The sequence below is a fragment of the Grus americana genome, chromosome 5 (genome assembly GCF_028858705.1).
Source record: "Grus americana isolate bGruAme1 chromosome 5, bGruAme1.mat, whole genome shotgun sequence".
Lineage (NCBI taxonomy): Eukaryota > Metazoa > Chordata > Aves > Gruiformes > Gruidae > Grus > Grus americana.
Window position 1 is genome coordinate 58,288,320 of NC_072856.1, and position 13,099 is coordinate 58,301,418.

Sequence of the window (13,099 nt, forward strand, 5' to 3'; positions counted from 1 at the left end):
ACTGAACAAAACTGCTTTAAAGGCCAGCTCCAAAGCCACTGTTCAAAGGGACTGACGTCATGCCAAGAAGCAAGTGCTTGTTGCAATATCCCTCTGGCATCTCACCTGAGAAAGAGGAGTATGATTTATCGCAATAACTGGGGTCATCTGCATATGGAAAACACAGTCACAGCACAGTTGTAGACATGGCACTTCGGGACATGGTTTAGTAGACATGGTGGTGTGGGGGTTGATGGTTGGACCTGATGATCTTAGAGGTCTTTTCCAACATTACAGATTCTATGATTCTATAAATTAAGCAAGGGGGGAATATTCCTAATAATAGAAACCTAAACATTTAACATTGTAACGCTTTTAATATTATGATACACTCTTAGTGTTAATTTGGCCTAAGAGTAACTATTTCATAAGCATGGTGGTATTTTGAAGCAAAGCCCTTTTAATTCTTTTCAAAAAGATGTTTACAGTAGTTAAAGAAATATCACATTTTAAAGGTACATTTCTAATTACATTCTGGCAGAACCTTAGCTGGAAACACTACCAGCATTATTTTGATAGCAAAAGCTGTAACAGTTTACATCAGCTAAGGTTATTTGCTGTCTGCTGATTATCACAATCCAATATCATTACAAGAATATGGTCAGCAGACATGACATGGAAAATTGGGGTGCAAAAATTGGGAATGAGCTTCTGAAATCCGTGGGTGTACAGAACAGGACTGGGCTACTTCACTGGAAGAACTGAATGACTTCAAGGACTGAAGCAATACAAACAGGATGAAATCCAGGATTGCCTAGCTCAATTTCATGAAGCTGGCAGCAAAAAATATCACTATAAACTGGGCACTTGCCAGCTGCACGTGGAGGAGAAAACTCTAGATGGTTCAGTCAAATTCAGGGTTAGCATGAGCCCCTACAGAGAGGCAGCTATGGTAAACAACTGCGATTCAAAAACACATGGGGTATTTCCAGCAACGAGGGATGTGCCGGTCATACGTCACTGGAATACTGTGTAAAATTTAGGTCACCCCTTACAAGGACAGACACAGCTGTGCTCCATATGGGGGAGATCCACAGCCACAGCCCTGTCGCACGGCCCCCGAGCATGTGCCTGGGCTCCCATGTTTGTGTCTGGGAAATCCCATGCCATGCACCACATGAGCAGGAAACCCAGCCTGTGGGAAACGTGAACGACACAGATGGCCGGCGAGTGCACAATCAGCCTGATGCTCTCCGGTAGCACTGGGCTCACCAAGATGGGTTGACTCCCCGGTGCTTTGGCTGATACAGCGGAGAGGCTCCAGAGGTACCGTACATAAACTTTTCGTTTGTCCTTTGGGTTTCAGGTAGGTCCGAGCTGTATTGCACAGCACCGATCAAATAACACAGCACGTGTAGGGTACACCCAGCATGTCCATGACGTGCCACGCTCTTTGTCCAGGTGTTCAGCTGTCAAGCTGCATCTGTGTTTGTCCGTGACTTCCAGACATCAACCACACTGATGAGAATGATTGTGCTGAACCAGTGACCGTATGTTGTGCCAAGCACTGCTAATGCAAGGAAAAGAGGAGAGGGTAGAGCCATCTCTTGTTCTCCAATTAATCTCTTCGTATATGATGCAGGAAAATGGACTTGACGTGAAACAGGTGCAGAAGATTGCTTCTAGGAGGACCAGAGAGATGGAAAATCCATCTCATGAGAAGATACTGTGAGCACATCTGAATAAACAGATGCAGACTGATGTGAGCCTCGGTTGGCCTCGTACTGGCCCAGAATCTGTAAACACTGAATTAGCACGGTGCTAATGAAGTCTCCAGCAGAACTCACCAGCTCAGGCTTAGCATTACACTGGCATGGTCCTATAGGCACCAGGAGAGGGCAAATTTGCATCCGAGCCCACTCAGATCGTTAGCAGAGAGCCTGAATCTGCCTGCCCTCATCCGTGCCGATATGCCCCACAAGTTTGGCTCGTTAGCGCTGGTGGAGCGGTGCCCAAGGGGACAGGACTGCCCTCTTCAACGCGACGAGAGAGGGGAGGCAGGAAAACTGCCTCAGCAAAGAGACAATGTTGGCATAAGAACAAACAGGTGTAAATCCGCCGTAGATACATTTAGGCTGGAAATATGAATAATTCCAGCCATTACGGCAGCGAGATCCTGGAAGAGCTCTCACAAGTAATGGGGGAAAAAATGTACTTAATTTTAAGGTGATGCTTGATGCTTCTGAACAGAACTCTGTAACACAGAGGTGTCTGAAATACTCCCCGATTCCCTATAAGATCCCGTCCCGAAAATCTCTGTTAGCTGTGAACTGCAAACCTAAATCCAATTGAAATCAGGAATTTAATTAAAAACAGCTCTTCCGAGCCGGCTGCTGGCAGGCATTACGCTGGTAAAAAGTGACAGCTGCTTCATTGGCAGCGCAATGTCAATGACTGTGAAAGAGGCCAAGGAATAGGGACGGGCCACCACTGCCTGAGGACCACCCTGTTTTGAAGAAGGTATTTGTAAGAAAGGCTTCAGAGCCTTTTATCTATTATCTAGGCTTTCATCAGCTAAGATACTTTACTCCTACTTTAATTTATATTTTGCTGCTGTCGTCTTTTTTTTTTTTTTTTTTTTTGGCTCAGTGGGAGCATAATGCCAATTAAAATTAGTTAAGAAAGAAAATGTCAGTTTTTCCAAATGCAACATAATTGTTCTTTAAAAAATGTTCCCTCAGTACCTAGTAAATCCAAGGTTTGTCTGTAATAAATATGCATTTCAGAAATCTTTCCCCTTTCTACGAGCGGGCTTAGATGACTTTGATCCATTTTATTCGCATATGTATTCTCCGCTTTGTATAAGTACCTGGCTCCCATTAGAAAAAGGGGTTATGATTACCTTTTCTAAAAAAGCACCATTTTCTTGTTTTACGAAATTCCAACTTGGTTTCAGGTAAGAACTAGTAGCAAGGGATTAGTACTCTCACAAAATCAATTTTATTAAAATGTCAGAAGTAAAAGTACAGTTGGATTCCAGGAAGCGGGTTTGCACATACGTTAATATTCAGAGGCAATTTGTGGCCTTTAAATTAAGTTTCACAGAGGATGGTGAACCACTCCAGGTATCCACAATAATTCACGCACTGAGAAGAGTGAATTGGAAGCCAAAATTTAATATTGAAGTTTAAAGTAACCATTTGATCTTCGGTTGGTTTTTTTCTGCCAGAGCTTCAGGTGGAAATGATGGGCCCTATGAAATGATGAGCTGTATCACATAGCGATGCTTGTCACAGTTTTTCCCTGTGAAGAGACTGTATTGCTTAGTCTAAGAATAACTTTAAAATTCACAGAAAGTAAGAACTGTTGGGCAGCTAAAAATAAAGTGTCATAGGAGGACGCGCTGTTAGGCATAAACATTGAGACCCTTCAAACCAACTTGAGCTGTTGAGCTAACCTAAACATTTTGGGTCAGATCCTGATCCCAGTGAATTCAAAGTGATTTGTGGTGAGAACTAATGCTTCTCCTTTTATTTCTGTTTTCCTGCTAATGAGTATCAGATACAACATTGCAAGACTATTCTGTAAACAAAGTGCAAAATTAATCATTTTCAGAGGAACATTTTATTCACAGTAGACTGTGTAGGGAAAGAATTAAGCCTAAGTAAATAAACAATGAAGGTAAATAAGAATACACAAGGAAAGTGAAAAGATCATCAGAAGATGCCAGTTAAAAAATTACTGGATATATGATGAAAGCAAAATATACCGCTTATAAGGAAAATTCAACGATTGAGTAAAATGCTGAGTAATTTCATCTGAGCATTAAATTATCTGCAGTTTCCTGCATGAAAGGAAAAAATAGAACAGAAATTCAGGCCCTTGTTACGCCAAAGATCTTTTCTTCATCCAAGAGCAGAGAAGCTAGCAGGTTTACACAATTTTATGTCAATTAAAATATTCCATATAAACAATGCATACTTGTCCAAACTAACTGACTTCCACTTCCAATTCTTTCTGGGCAAAGTTCGAGAAAGAAATACTGCACTGCAATATAAAATAAGCAAATTGCATCTCTTTTGGAACAAGTGAAGAATTACATGCAGTTCAGATTCATCAAAATCTTTCTATCTGGCTGCAGAGGCCTGTTATTAGGATGTGTCAAACCTGTCCAGAAACATCTTTCTACTATTGATAAACAAGCCACGCATTAAATTAGGAGATTAAGACATGTATTCCTTCCAGTTCTGGTGTATGTTTAGTCATTAATCCAAAACAACATTGCCAAACCCCGACCACAGAAATAGTAAAAATAAATACCAAAGGTCTGGGAAGAGAAATCCTGAGGTCACAAAGAGAAGGTAACTTCAAGGGAGTATTCTGGAAATTAAGACTTATAAATCATCATGGGTTGAAAGAAGCAAATTTCAGCAACTGCATAATGCCATTTTACATGGCTAAAAATAATAAGAGTCATGGGGCAAACGCCAGGAAAAAAAAATCACTGGAGAACTTCAAACATTTATGTTCAAAGAAAAGGCTTGAAGCAAGCGAGTTATTTGATGAGAGCCTAAGCGCACAGCGATGGTGCCTTCTAGCATCCTGTTTGGCATGCCACGTGCTTTGAACAGGTCTGTCATGCTTAAAGCGATTATTTACACAACACCAGACCACGTTATGTATGTAATATACATTTTAGTGATGTTGGGGATAAAAGGTCAGTAGATTAATCATCTCTGTTCTATATTCAAAAGTGGGCTGATACTCCCGCCTTTCTAGGAAAACTCCTCCATTCTTGCTAAAGTATTTGTTCCTCCACTCTACAGCTTATTCAAAACCGTTAAGCCACTGCTGGGTAAAACCATTATATTGTAGAAAATGAGGGTCACCCTGAAAAAGATTATCCTAGACATGATCCCTAAAGATTTTTCTTGAATAAATGTTTTTTAAATGCTATTTTTCCTTCCTTCCCCTCTGAGTCTGTTACAGATTGAAAACTCAAACGTGTATGTCGGTTCAGGCAGGGCACATGCAATCGCCTGAAAACCTGAGAATTATTAAATGATATTATTTTAAAATTCTTTATATTTTACTGTACTTGCTAAGGAAAGTGAGATGACAGAAATCACAGCCTTAGTCTTCAGCCCTCCTTTTGTCTGTTATCATCAGGAAAAATCCTGATCACAGGAAGGTGCTGGGAGTTTTGCCACTGCTCGCTCGCGGCTTCCCCCACACAAACCTCGGGGCTCTGAGAATCTGCCTGCAACGACGACTGCCAGGCAGCGGTGAGACTTCCCCATGGCAGGGGAGCTCAGAGGAGTGGTGTTTCCTTTACCCCAACAACATCTCGAATCTGTCAACTCAAAAGCATCCTCCTAGCATTTTGAGAAAATACCTTTGCCGTGCTGCCATTTTAAAGATGAAAAACTAACCTTAGTTACCAGCCTGGTATTCTCATCGTTCTAAATGGCGTTAGTGTATTGAAATTAGCTGTCATATGCTGAAACACACTCTGTCATAAAACACTGCACGTGGCGAATTTTGTTACAATCTTCTTAGAGGAGATTTAGATTCAACCGCATCGCATCTCCTCATCCTCCTCTGCGTCACACCTGAAACCAGTATGAACAAAGTCAATGGAAGAAGTATTTCTGCCAAGGACTTCATCTGTATTCAATGTGTATAAAGTTGACGCTTAAATATGACTCTATGGGGTTCCACTTCTGGACTAGACTGTTGTCTTTGCTGCAGAGCAAACCATTCAGACAACTATAATTATACCACACTACCAGGGAGTCCAGCCCGAGCTCTTGAGCCACAGCAGCTTTTGAGCATTTTTCTTGATGGGTAGTAGAGATGTGCTTGGCATGGGAGTTTCTGGATAATCTGATTTCCTATTGCTGGAGGAAGTGTGTTAGCGGCTGCTGCTGAAGTTGGCATTGCTGGCTCACCCCAGAAGCCAGCTGTGCACCCCATTCGGCTCATTGCCCAGCAGGACCTTGTGACAGCCACGGTCATCTGTCCATCTCCTATACTCCTCCACTACACAAAAGGGTAAGACTACACACATTTTCCTTGCAGTGAAGCTTGTTCAGGAAATTTCTGCTCTTAACACATTCTCACTACCCAGGGGCAGTTTGATAATATTGTTAAGGCAGTCTGACAGGATGGTCCTGTTGCCCCTGCCTTGGCTGCACACTGCGGCCATTTCTCTTGTGCCTTCTCTGCATTGCACGTGTGATAGTTTCCTTTTGTCATGAGACAGTTTAGGGAACTAACCTGTTAGGAAATAACTCATTTATCCAAAGCCAAGCTTTTCTGCCCCCTTAGTCCCCAAACCAGGTCACCGTGACTGCAGTGTCACACAAGACACGGTGCAAGAAGTGAGGAAGGAGTCATGGAGTGGAAAGCTGCACCTTTTGGCATTCATCAAGTTGCACCGTAAGTTGTGCTATTGCACGCTATTTTAGGGGTCCTAAAGTAAACCCAGTCACTAGACTCATCTGGGTTTAAAATCAGAATTCTTTAATCCAGAACCTTTTAGTTACCTGGTTTCTACCACGGCCTGACAGGCTGCTAGCACAAGAGGGGCAGCAGCGAGCAGCAGTGCGAAGGCAGGTGCAGAAACCCACTAACACATCAGGAGAACTGTATGCTTGGTCACGCTGCAAAGCTTTGGTAGGTGGCTCACAGACTCAAGAAAATGTTGGTTTCCGCTTACTCAGGGTGAGACCTGAGTGTTGCACTAACAGACCTCTAGCTGTGGTATCAGTCCTCCCTCCAAATTAAACAATTCCTTCCCAGTTCAACCCAGAGTCAGCAAGAAGTGGAGAGAAAAAAAAAAAATAAAAAATTAACAAGCTTCAGCGCAGGGAACCTTTTTGTCATATACGACATACTTGTCATGTATTCAAAGGCAAGAATGCCAGGGTGGGGTAGGAGAGTCAAAGTCCGTGGCTCCACTAGTGTTTTTATAGACCAATCTGCAGCATGGCACTTTTATGTTTTTCTTTCAGTTCTCAAAGCTACTCAAAGCATTGGGTAGCTGCTTGGCTTTGCATGTTCTTTTCTGAGTCATATATATATTGAAAAAAAACCCAACAAAAAACCCAAACAGGAGGGACGAAAAGAAAAACAGGTGTCATCTAAAAGTGGTGAAAGATTAAGAGGGATGTAGGTCCAGAGACAGCCAGGCCCATGCACAGACTCTGGTTTATGGTAACTTTTTTCCAGACGTGTTACTAAGAGCAAACAACTGCAAATGGAGTTTATCCAGCTCTAGTTTCAGCAATATAACATTTACTCACTTCTTACACATACCAGACAGGTGAGTGATTTACCACTGCACTACTGCACCTCTCTGTAGTCACTGGGTAGCCGCTTACATGAGAAGAAATTGTCCGGCTCTTCTTTTCAGGGCCAGATCCAAACTTCAGCAAAGTTTTTTCGTTTCCTTCACAGAAAGTTCTGTTCTAACACATTAACGACATGTAGCTTAGATGACATGAGAGGTGGAACTATTCCAAAATACATTTTGTTTCCTGTCAGAAAGCATTGCGTGCCTTCGCGCAGGAAATTATAAAATAGAAAATAAACATGTAAATATACCATTTCAACACATCCTCTACATCAAAGCAGACCTGATGTTTTTAATTTCAGCTTTTGGAGGTTTTGTTTTTATAAGTTGCTGAATTTATTTTGCAGCTCCTGTTTGTGAAAATAACTTTAAAAGAGTTATAAATTACATTTATCAAATGAAGAAAAACTGCAACTATAAAGTTCTCAGAAAGGGAAATAATTTGAACCCTGTATGTGCACGCACGCAGACACACACACACACAAACATATATATTTAAGTTAGTGACTGCTGAACCACAGACCACATGCAGAAGAGTAAAAACCACCCATAACCAGATGTGCCACTGTAAATCCCATATTTCAGGATATATTCGATGAACTTCTCAGTACACAGGAAGACGTAAGTTCCCACACTATTAGTAGCAGCACTATGGTTTCCTAGAAAGACCAACTACCTTCATGTACCTAAAAATAATCCAAGATGCGACTGGGAGGTACAGCCCTTGTGAAGTAGAGAGAGGGTTTACCGGAGTGAAAACACATGACTTTGAAAACCGTCCAGCATGACACAGAAGTGAGAACAGCAGCAACGCGTCACTTCAAACCTCCCGAGAACCAAAGGGCTGCAGAAGGAATTCCACCCTTTCCCACGGAGTTTTGTATAAATACACGAGCGCTGTACTTCAACTGAACGCATCGGTGCGTGGCTTGTAGAGCCATTTCGCTGTGAAACAGCGGCCTCAGTTTATACTTGAATTTCCCTATGGCAGGAAAGCGTAGCAGTGGGCCGCTGGAGCAAAATGCTTTGGTTCTCTGCTTATCCACACCTGAATAGGAAACCCCAATTGAAAAGTTTCCTTCAAGCTATAAAAATAAAGCAAAGTTGTTTCCAGGGAATGGAGAAAAAGTCATTTCCAAAGTCCCTATCCAGCTACAAATACACTATGTAAGACCAAATACTTTTTTTACCTCGGAATATCTCTCACTGATCTAGTAGAGCAAAGTTTGTTGATATTCAGGGTTGCAAGCCCATCTGTTTACTCAGGCTTTCGTCTGTCAGCATAGTTTGAAGAGGTCGCTTTGAGAGATCAATTTTTTTTCCTGGGGGTTTCTTCAGAGCTACCACAATTTGTTATTGCGTCTGTTTAGAGGCTTTAATTTGTGGTTTTCAAGATTGCATAACTGCACAGAGAGGTGGTGAGAGGCCCACATGAAGAGTTCAAAATAAGTTTGACAATATAGTAAATATCTACTCAGTAATTTTCCCTGGACTGAGCACCATGGAATGCCAAAAAAGTTATTAATCAGGCTAGTGTATGAACATGGCTTTTTGAGGACTGGAGCATAGATTTCCATTCAGATGCTAAAATGCTAATTTCCCTTCACTTGCTGTTGACACCAACTAAAGACGATGCACCAGGGGGCTGCAAACCAGGCGCCTGATTAGATTGCTCTAAAACAGCCTATTCGGAACCAGATAAAGAAAAAATAAAACGAGATTTTAATTTTGCCTTTTATTCAGACTTCTCGTAATAAGTTACATAAAAATGAAGTAAGCCGCCTAGACTCCCATGAGGAGGTTCAGCATTAATTTTTCCATTTTGCAGATGTTAGACGGGAGGCATGGAGACACGCACAGTCACATTTGGAGAAATGTGGGCTTGCACCCAGGGGGAGATGCCAGTTCTCAGGGTGCCTGGGAATCTGCAGCCAGAGACCTGGGGTGCTCAGGACCCATACGCACGTTGAATGCTTGGGTTGTGTGTCCCCAGAGCCAGCGCGGCAGGCACCTCAGTGAGCGGCAGCTGTATGCATGAGTCGCATTTGCATAGCAGAGGGCAGTGTTCAGCACTTTGGACAATTAATATCCCTTTCTGAAGAAGCCGGCAAGGAAATGATGTGCATGCTGCAAGCTGGGAACCTGGCATCAGAGTAGCAAGGCTGTGAGCAGAGCTGGCGCATTTTGTCTAGGGCCGTGTCTATACACCAAACTAGATTTAAGCCCCATACCTGTAAGACAGGTCTCCCTCCATCTAGTCCAGCAAGAAGGAATTTACAGACCCTAAATTCCTCCTGACTGGGTGAAGACTGAAGGTGGCCAGTCTGTGCTCAGGTCCACATACTGCAAGCACTTTGTTACTGATACACAGCCCAACCAACCTAAAACCAGCCCTTGCACGTCTGCTCTGTACGCATGCACGTAGGTCTCCCTGACCATGTGCGTGAGGTGACACTTCAGCCATCTGCTTAAGGGCTTTGCTAGACCTACTCGCACGAGAAGTTTGTGTTTATACTTCACTTGACAACAGAAAAAAAATATTGCTGGCTCCTCTTGGGTCACCATGAAGGAGCATCTGCCCTGACTTCCAGCTCACCTGGATGCAGTAGGACCTCCAGTGACCAGAGGGACATCGCGGAGGCAGCTCTCTCCTGCTGCCTCCACCGTCCCCACTGCCCACCCGTCGTGGCACCCCTCGCAGCACCGGCTGGGCCCCGGCTCCGCGACAAGGGAGAGCGCGGTCACGGCTGAGCCGGCAGGAGAAGCCTGGGTGATGCACACCCCGCAGGCCCCGGGTGCGTCCCCGGGACGAGACGAGATGATCCTCCCCGAGGATGCGGGGGCCGTCCCGACCAGGCCGGCGTCGAACGCCGTCAAAAGCTGCCTCGGCAGCGCGGCCGGGCCCCGCCTTCACACCCGCAGCCCCGGAGCCAGCCCGCCCCCCGCAGTCTCCTGCGGCCCCGGGGCTCCCCGCGGTGACCCTCATTCCCGAGGGCGAGGCCGGTGACCCCCACCCCGAGAGCAGACCCGCCGCCCCGGGGACCCCCCCTCCGACTCGGGGGCCGGGGCAAGGCGGCGGGGCCGCGGACACCTCCGGGCCGGGGGGCGGCAGGGCCCCGCGGCTCCCCGCCGCCGCAGCCGCCGCCGCCGCGGCTTCTCGGGCAACAGCTACCCCTAGCGGCCGGAGCGCCGCCCCGCGCCCCTCCTCCGCCGCGGGGCAGTGCCTGCCGGCCCGCGCCCACCTGGCACCCCCGGCCCCGCGCCGGGGACCGCCGCCGCCGGGGCCCGGGCCGCCCGCCGAGAGGCGAGGGGGTGCCCGCGGGCCGGGACAGCGGCCGCCTCCCGTCCCGCCGCCGGACGGCGGGAGGATGCGGACGCGGCAAGTCCGCGCGTTCGAGCCCCGTGTGCCCCCGCGGCGCCGGGGCGTGTGGCGGAGCGGAGGCCGTGCCCAGGGGCGACCGGGCTGGCGGGGCGGGGAGGGGAGGGAGGCGCGGGGAGGGACTCGGCGCGGGCAGCCCGTCCCTGTCACCTGCAGGCGCTGCCGGGACGGCCCCGGCCCACCATCCCTGTGCCGCTCCGGCGCGGCGCCGGCCCCGCGCTCGCACAGCCCGTGCGGAGCCGGGCCGGGCCGGGCCGGGCCGGGCCGGGGGCGAGCTGCGCCTGTTGCATTGTCCTTGGAGGGGCTGTTTGCGAGCGCCTGCCGCTATCTGCAGCCGGGGACCCCGGCGGTGCCCTATCTCGGACTCTCTGCTGGTGCCTGATAGCGGCTGCTCCCTGCTTCGTTGCACGTCCCTCGCAGCTCCCGCCGGGGCTCTCTCCCCTTTTGTCTGTGTATTTTTAGGTCATTAGAGTGGAGGGGTAGGTAATCCCCAGGCTCAAGTTCCAGAGGGGCGGGTTCTGGCCGGAGGTGGAGTCACTTTTCATTTAAATCCCTGACTATAAAATGGGCTTAAAGAGAAGCGGGATCTCAGCTGTGCTGCACAGACCCCGGCACGCAGGGTGCGTGGGGGCCCCCAGGCAGCCAGCGCCCTGCAGCACAAGCCGCTGCGATGCTCCACTCCCTTGGCGTTCACACCTTGCATCTGCTCACCCAGGCGGCCGCCTGCATCCTCCTCTTCCCCCGCTTCCTGCTCACCGCCGTGATGCTCTGGCTCCTGGATTTTCTGTGCATTAGGAAGAAGATGCTGATGATGCCCACGGCGGAGGAGGCGGCCAGCGCCAGCGAGGGGCCGCCCCCCGACGACCCCCCGGTCTGCGTGTCCGACTCCAACCGCATGTTCACGCTGGAGTCGCTGAAAGCCGTGTGGCACGGGCAGAAGCTGGACTTCTTCAAGTCGGCACACGTGGGCTCCTTAGCCCCCAATCCCGAGGTGATCCAGCTGGACGGGCAGAAGAGGCTCCGCATCCTCGACTTCGCCCGCGGCAAGAGACCCCTCATCCTCAACTTCGGCAGCTGCACCTGACCCCCGTTCATGGCCCGCCTGAGGTCCTTCCAGCGCCTGGCCGCGCACTTCGTGGACATTGCTGACTTCCTGCTGGTGTACATCGAAGAAGCACACCCCTCCGACGGCTGGGTCAGCTCGGACGCAGCCTACAACATCCCCAAGCACCAGTGCCTCCAGGACAGGCTGCGGGCAGCTCAGCTGATGAGGGAAGGGGCGCCCGATTGCCCCCTGGCCGTGGACACCATGGACAATGCTTCCAGCGCCGCCTACGGTGCTTACTTCGAGAGGCTCTACATCATCCAGGAGGAGAAGGTGATGTACCAGGGAGGCAGAGGACCAGAGGGCTACAAGATCTCGGAGCTGAGGAGCTGGCTAGACCAGTACAAAACCCGGCTCCAGAGCCCCAGCACGGTGGTCATCCAAGTGTAAAAAGGACCTGGCAAGAAGTGCAGGGGTGGAGAGGCGAGGGGAGGGCAGGAGGAGAGGTGGGGAGGGAGAAGGCACTGCGACGCGGACGGCAGGAGCTGTCTTCCCCCGGGGACACTCGAAGGAGGCTGCTGTGCGAGCTTTCGAGCAAGATGTGCCATAGTCCTTTCTCTATTCAAATCATGTTGATTTGCCAGCCACGCTCTGTCAATACTGTATTTCCATGTGCGTTTTGTAAATAACTCTTTTTTTCTTTTTTTTTTTTTTTTTTGAGAAGCGTTTACTATTTTTTAAGGAGGCTCTCTTCCTACGGGATCTGTTCCCAGCTGCGTGTGTGCGCGGGTGTGTGTGTCTGAAAACTTGTGTACAAGTGCTCCGTGCTGCCTAGCAAGTGCTAACTGGGATTTCTAGTATTTCTTTGTGATGACCGATTTTGAAATGGGTTTCTCTAATGCCAGGAAATCGCGTCTGATGTTGTCAAGTACTAGAACTGCCAATAGCCAGAGCTGAACGGAATGTCCTATTTATGTGGGGGGGTTTTGTAAGACGTTCGTTCACCTTTTTTCTTTTTTTTTTTATGAATTTTTTTAAATAATAAAGGTTGAGTAACTACACGTCTAACCTTGACTGCCTCTTCCTGTCTTCCGACCGCTACATTCACTTTCCCTTTTACCTACTTCGCAATACCCTCCCCGCAGCCGAGGAGGGGAAGGCGAAGCGGCAGGCGGGAAAGGATGCGCTGCTGGGGGCTCGGGGGCGGCGAGCCGCTGCCGCGCCCGGCGACGGGCTCTCGCTCGGCTGCGGCAGGAGCGCACACTGCCCGCGACCCGAAGGAGAAGGCAGGTGGGGGTGTGGGGGAAGGTGGGGAAACTGGGCGTCCCCGGGGGAAATC

General features: G+C 48.3%; 1 protein-coding gene across 1 annotated transcript; it reads left to right on the forward strand.

Annotated features, from left to right (window-relative positions):
• Positions 1 to 10,865: 10,865 nt before the first annotated feature.
• On the forward strand, positions 10,866 to 12,821 carry DIO3 (iodothyronine deiodinase 3). Its single transcript, XM_054828800.1, has one exon. The coding sequence runs from the start codon at positions 11,386 to 11,388 to the stop codon at positions 12,208 to 12,210; it is 825 nt and encodes a 274-aa protein (XP_054684775.1). The 5' UTR covers positions 10,866 to 11,385; the 3' UTR covers positions 12,211 to 12,821.
• The last annotated feature ends 278 nt before the right edge of the window (positions 12,822 to 13,099 follow it).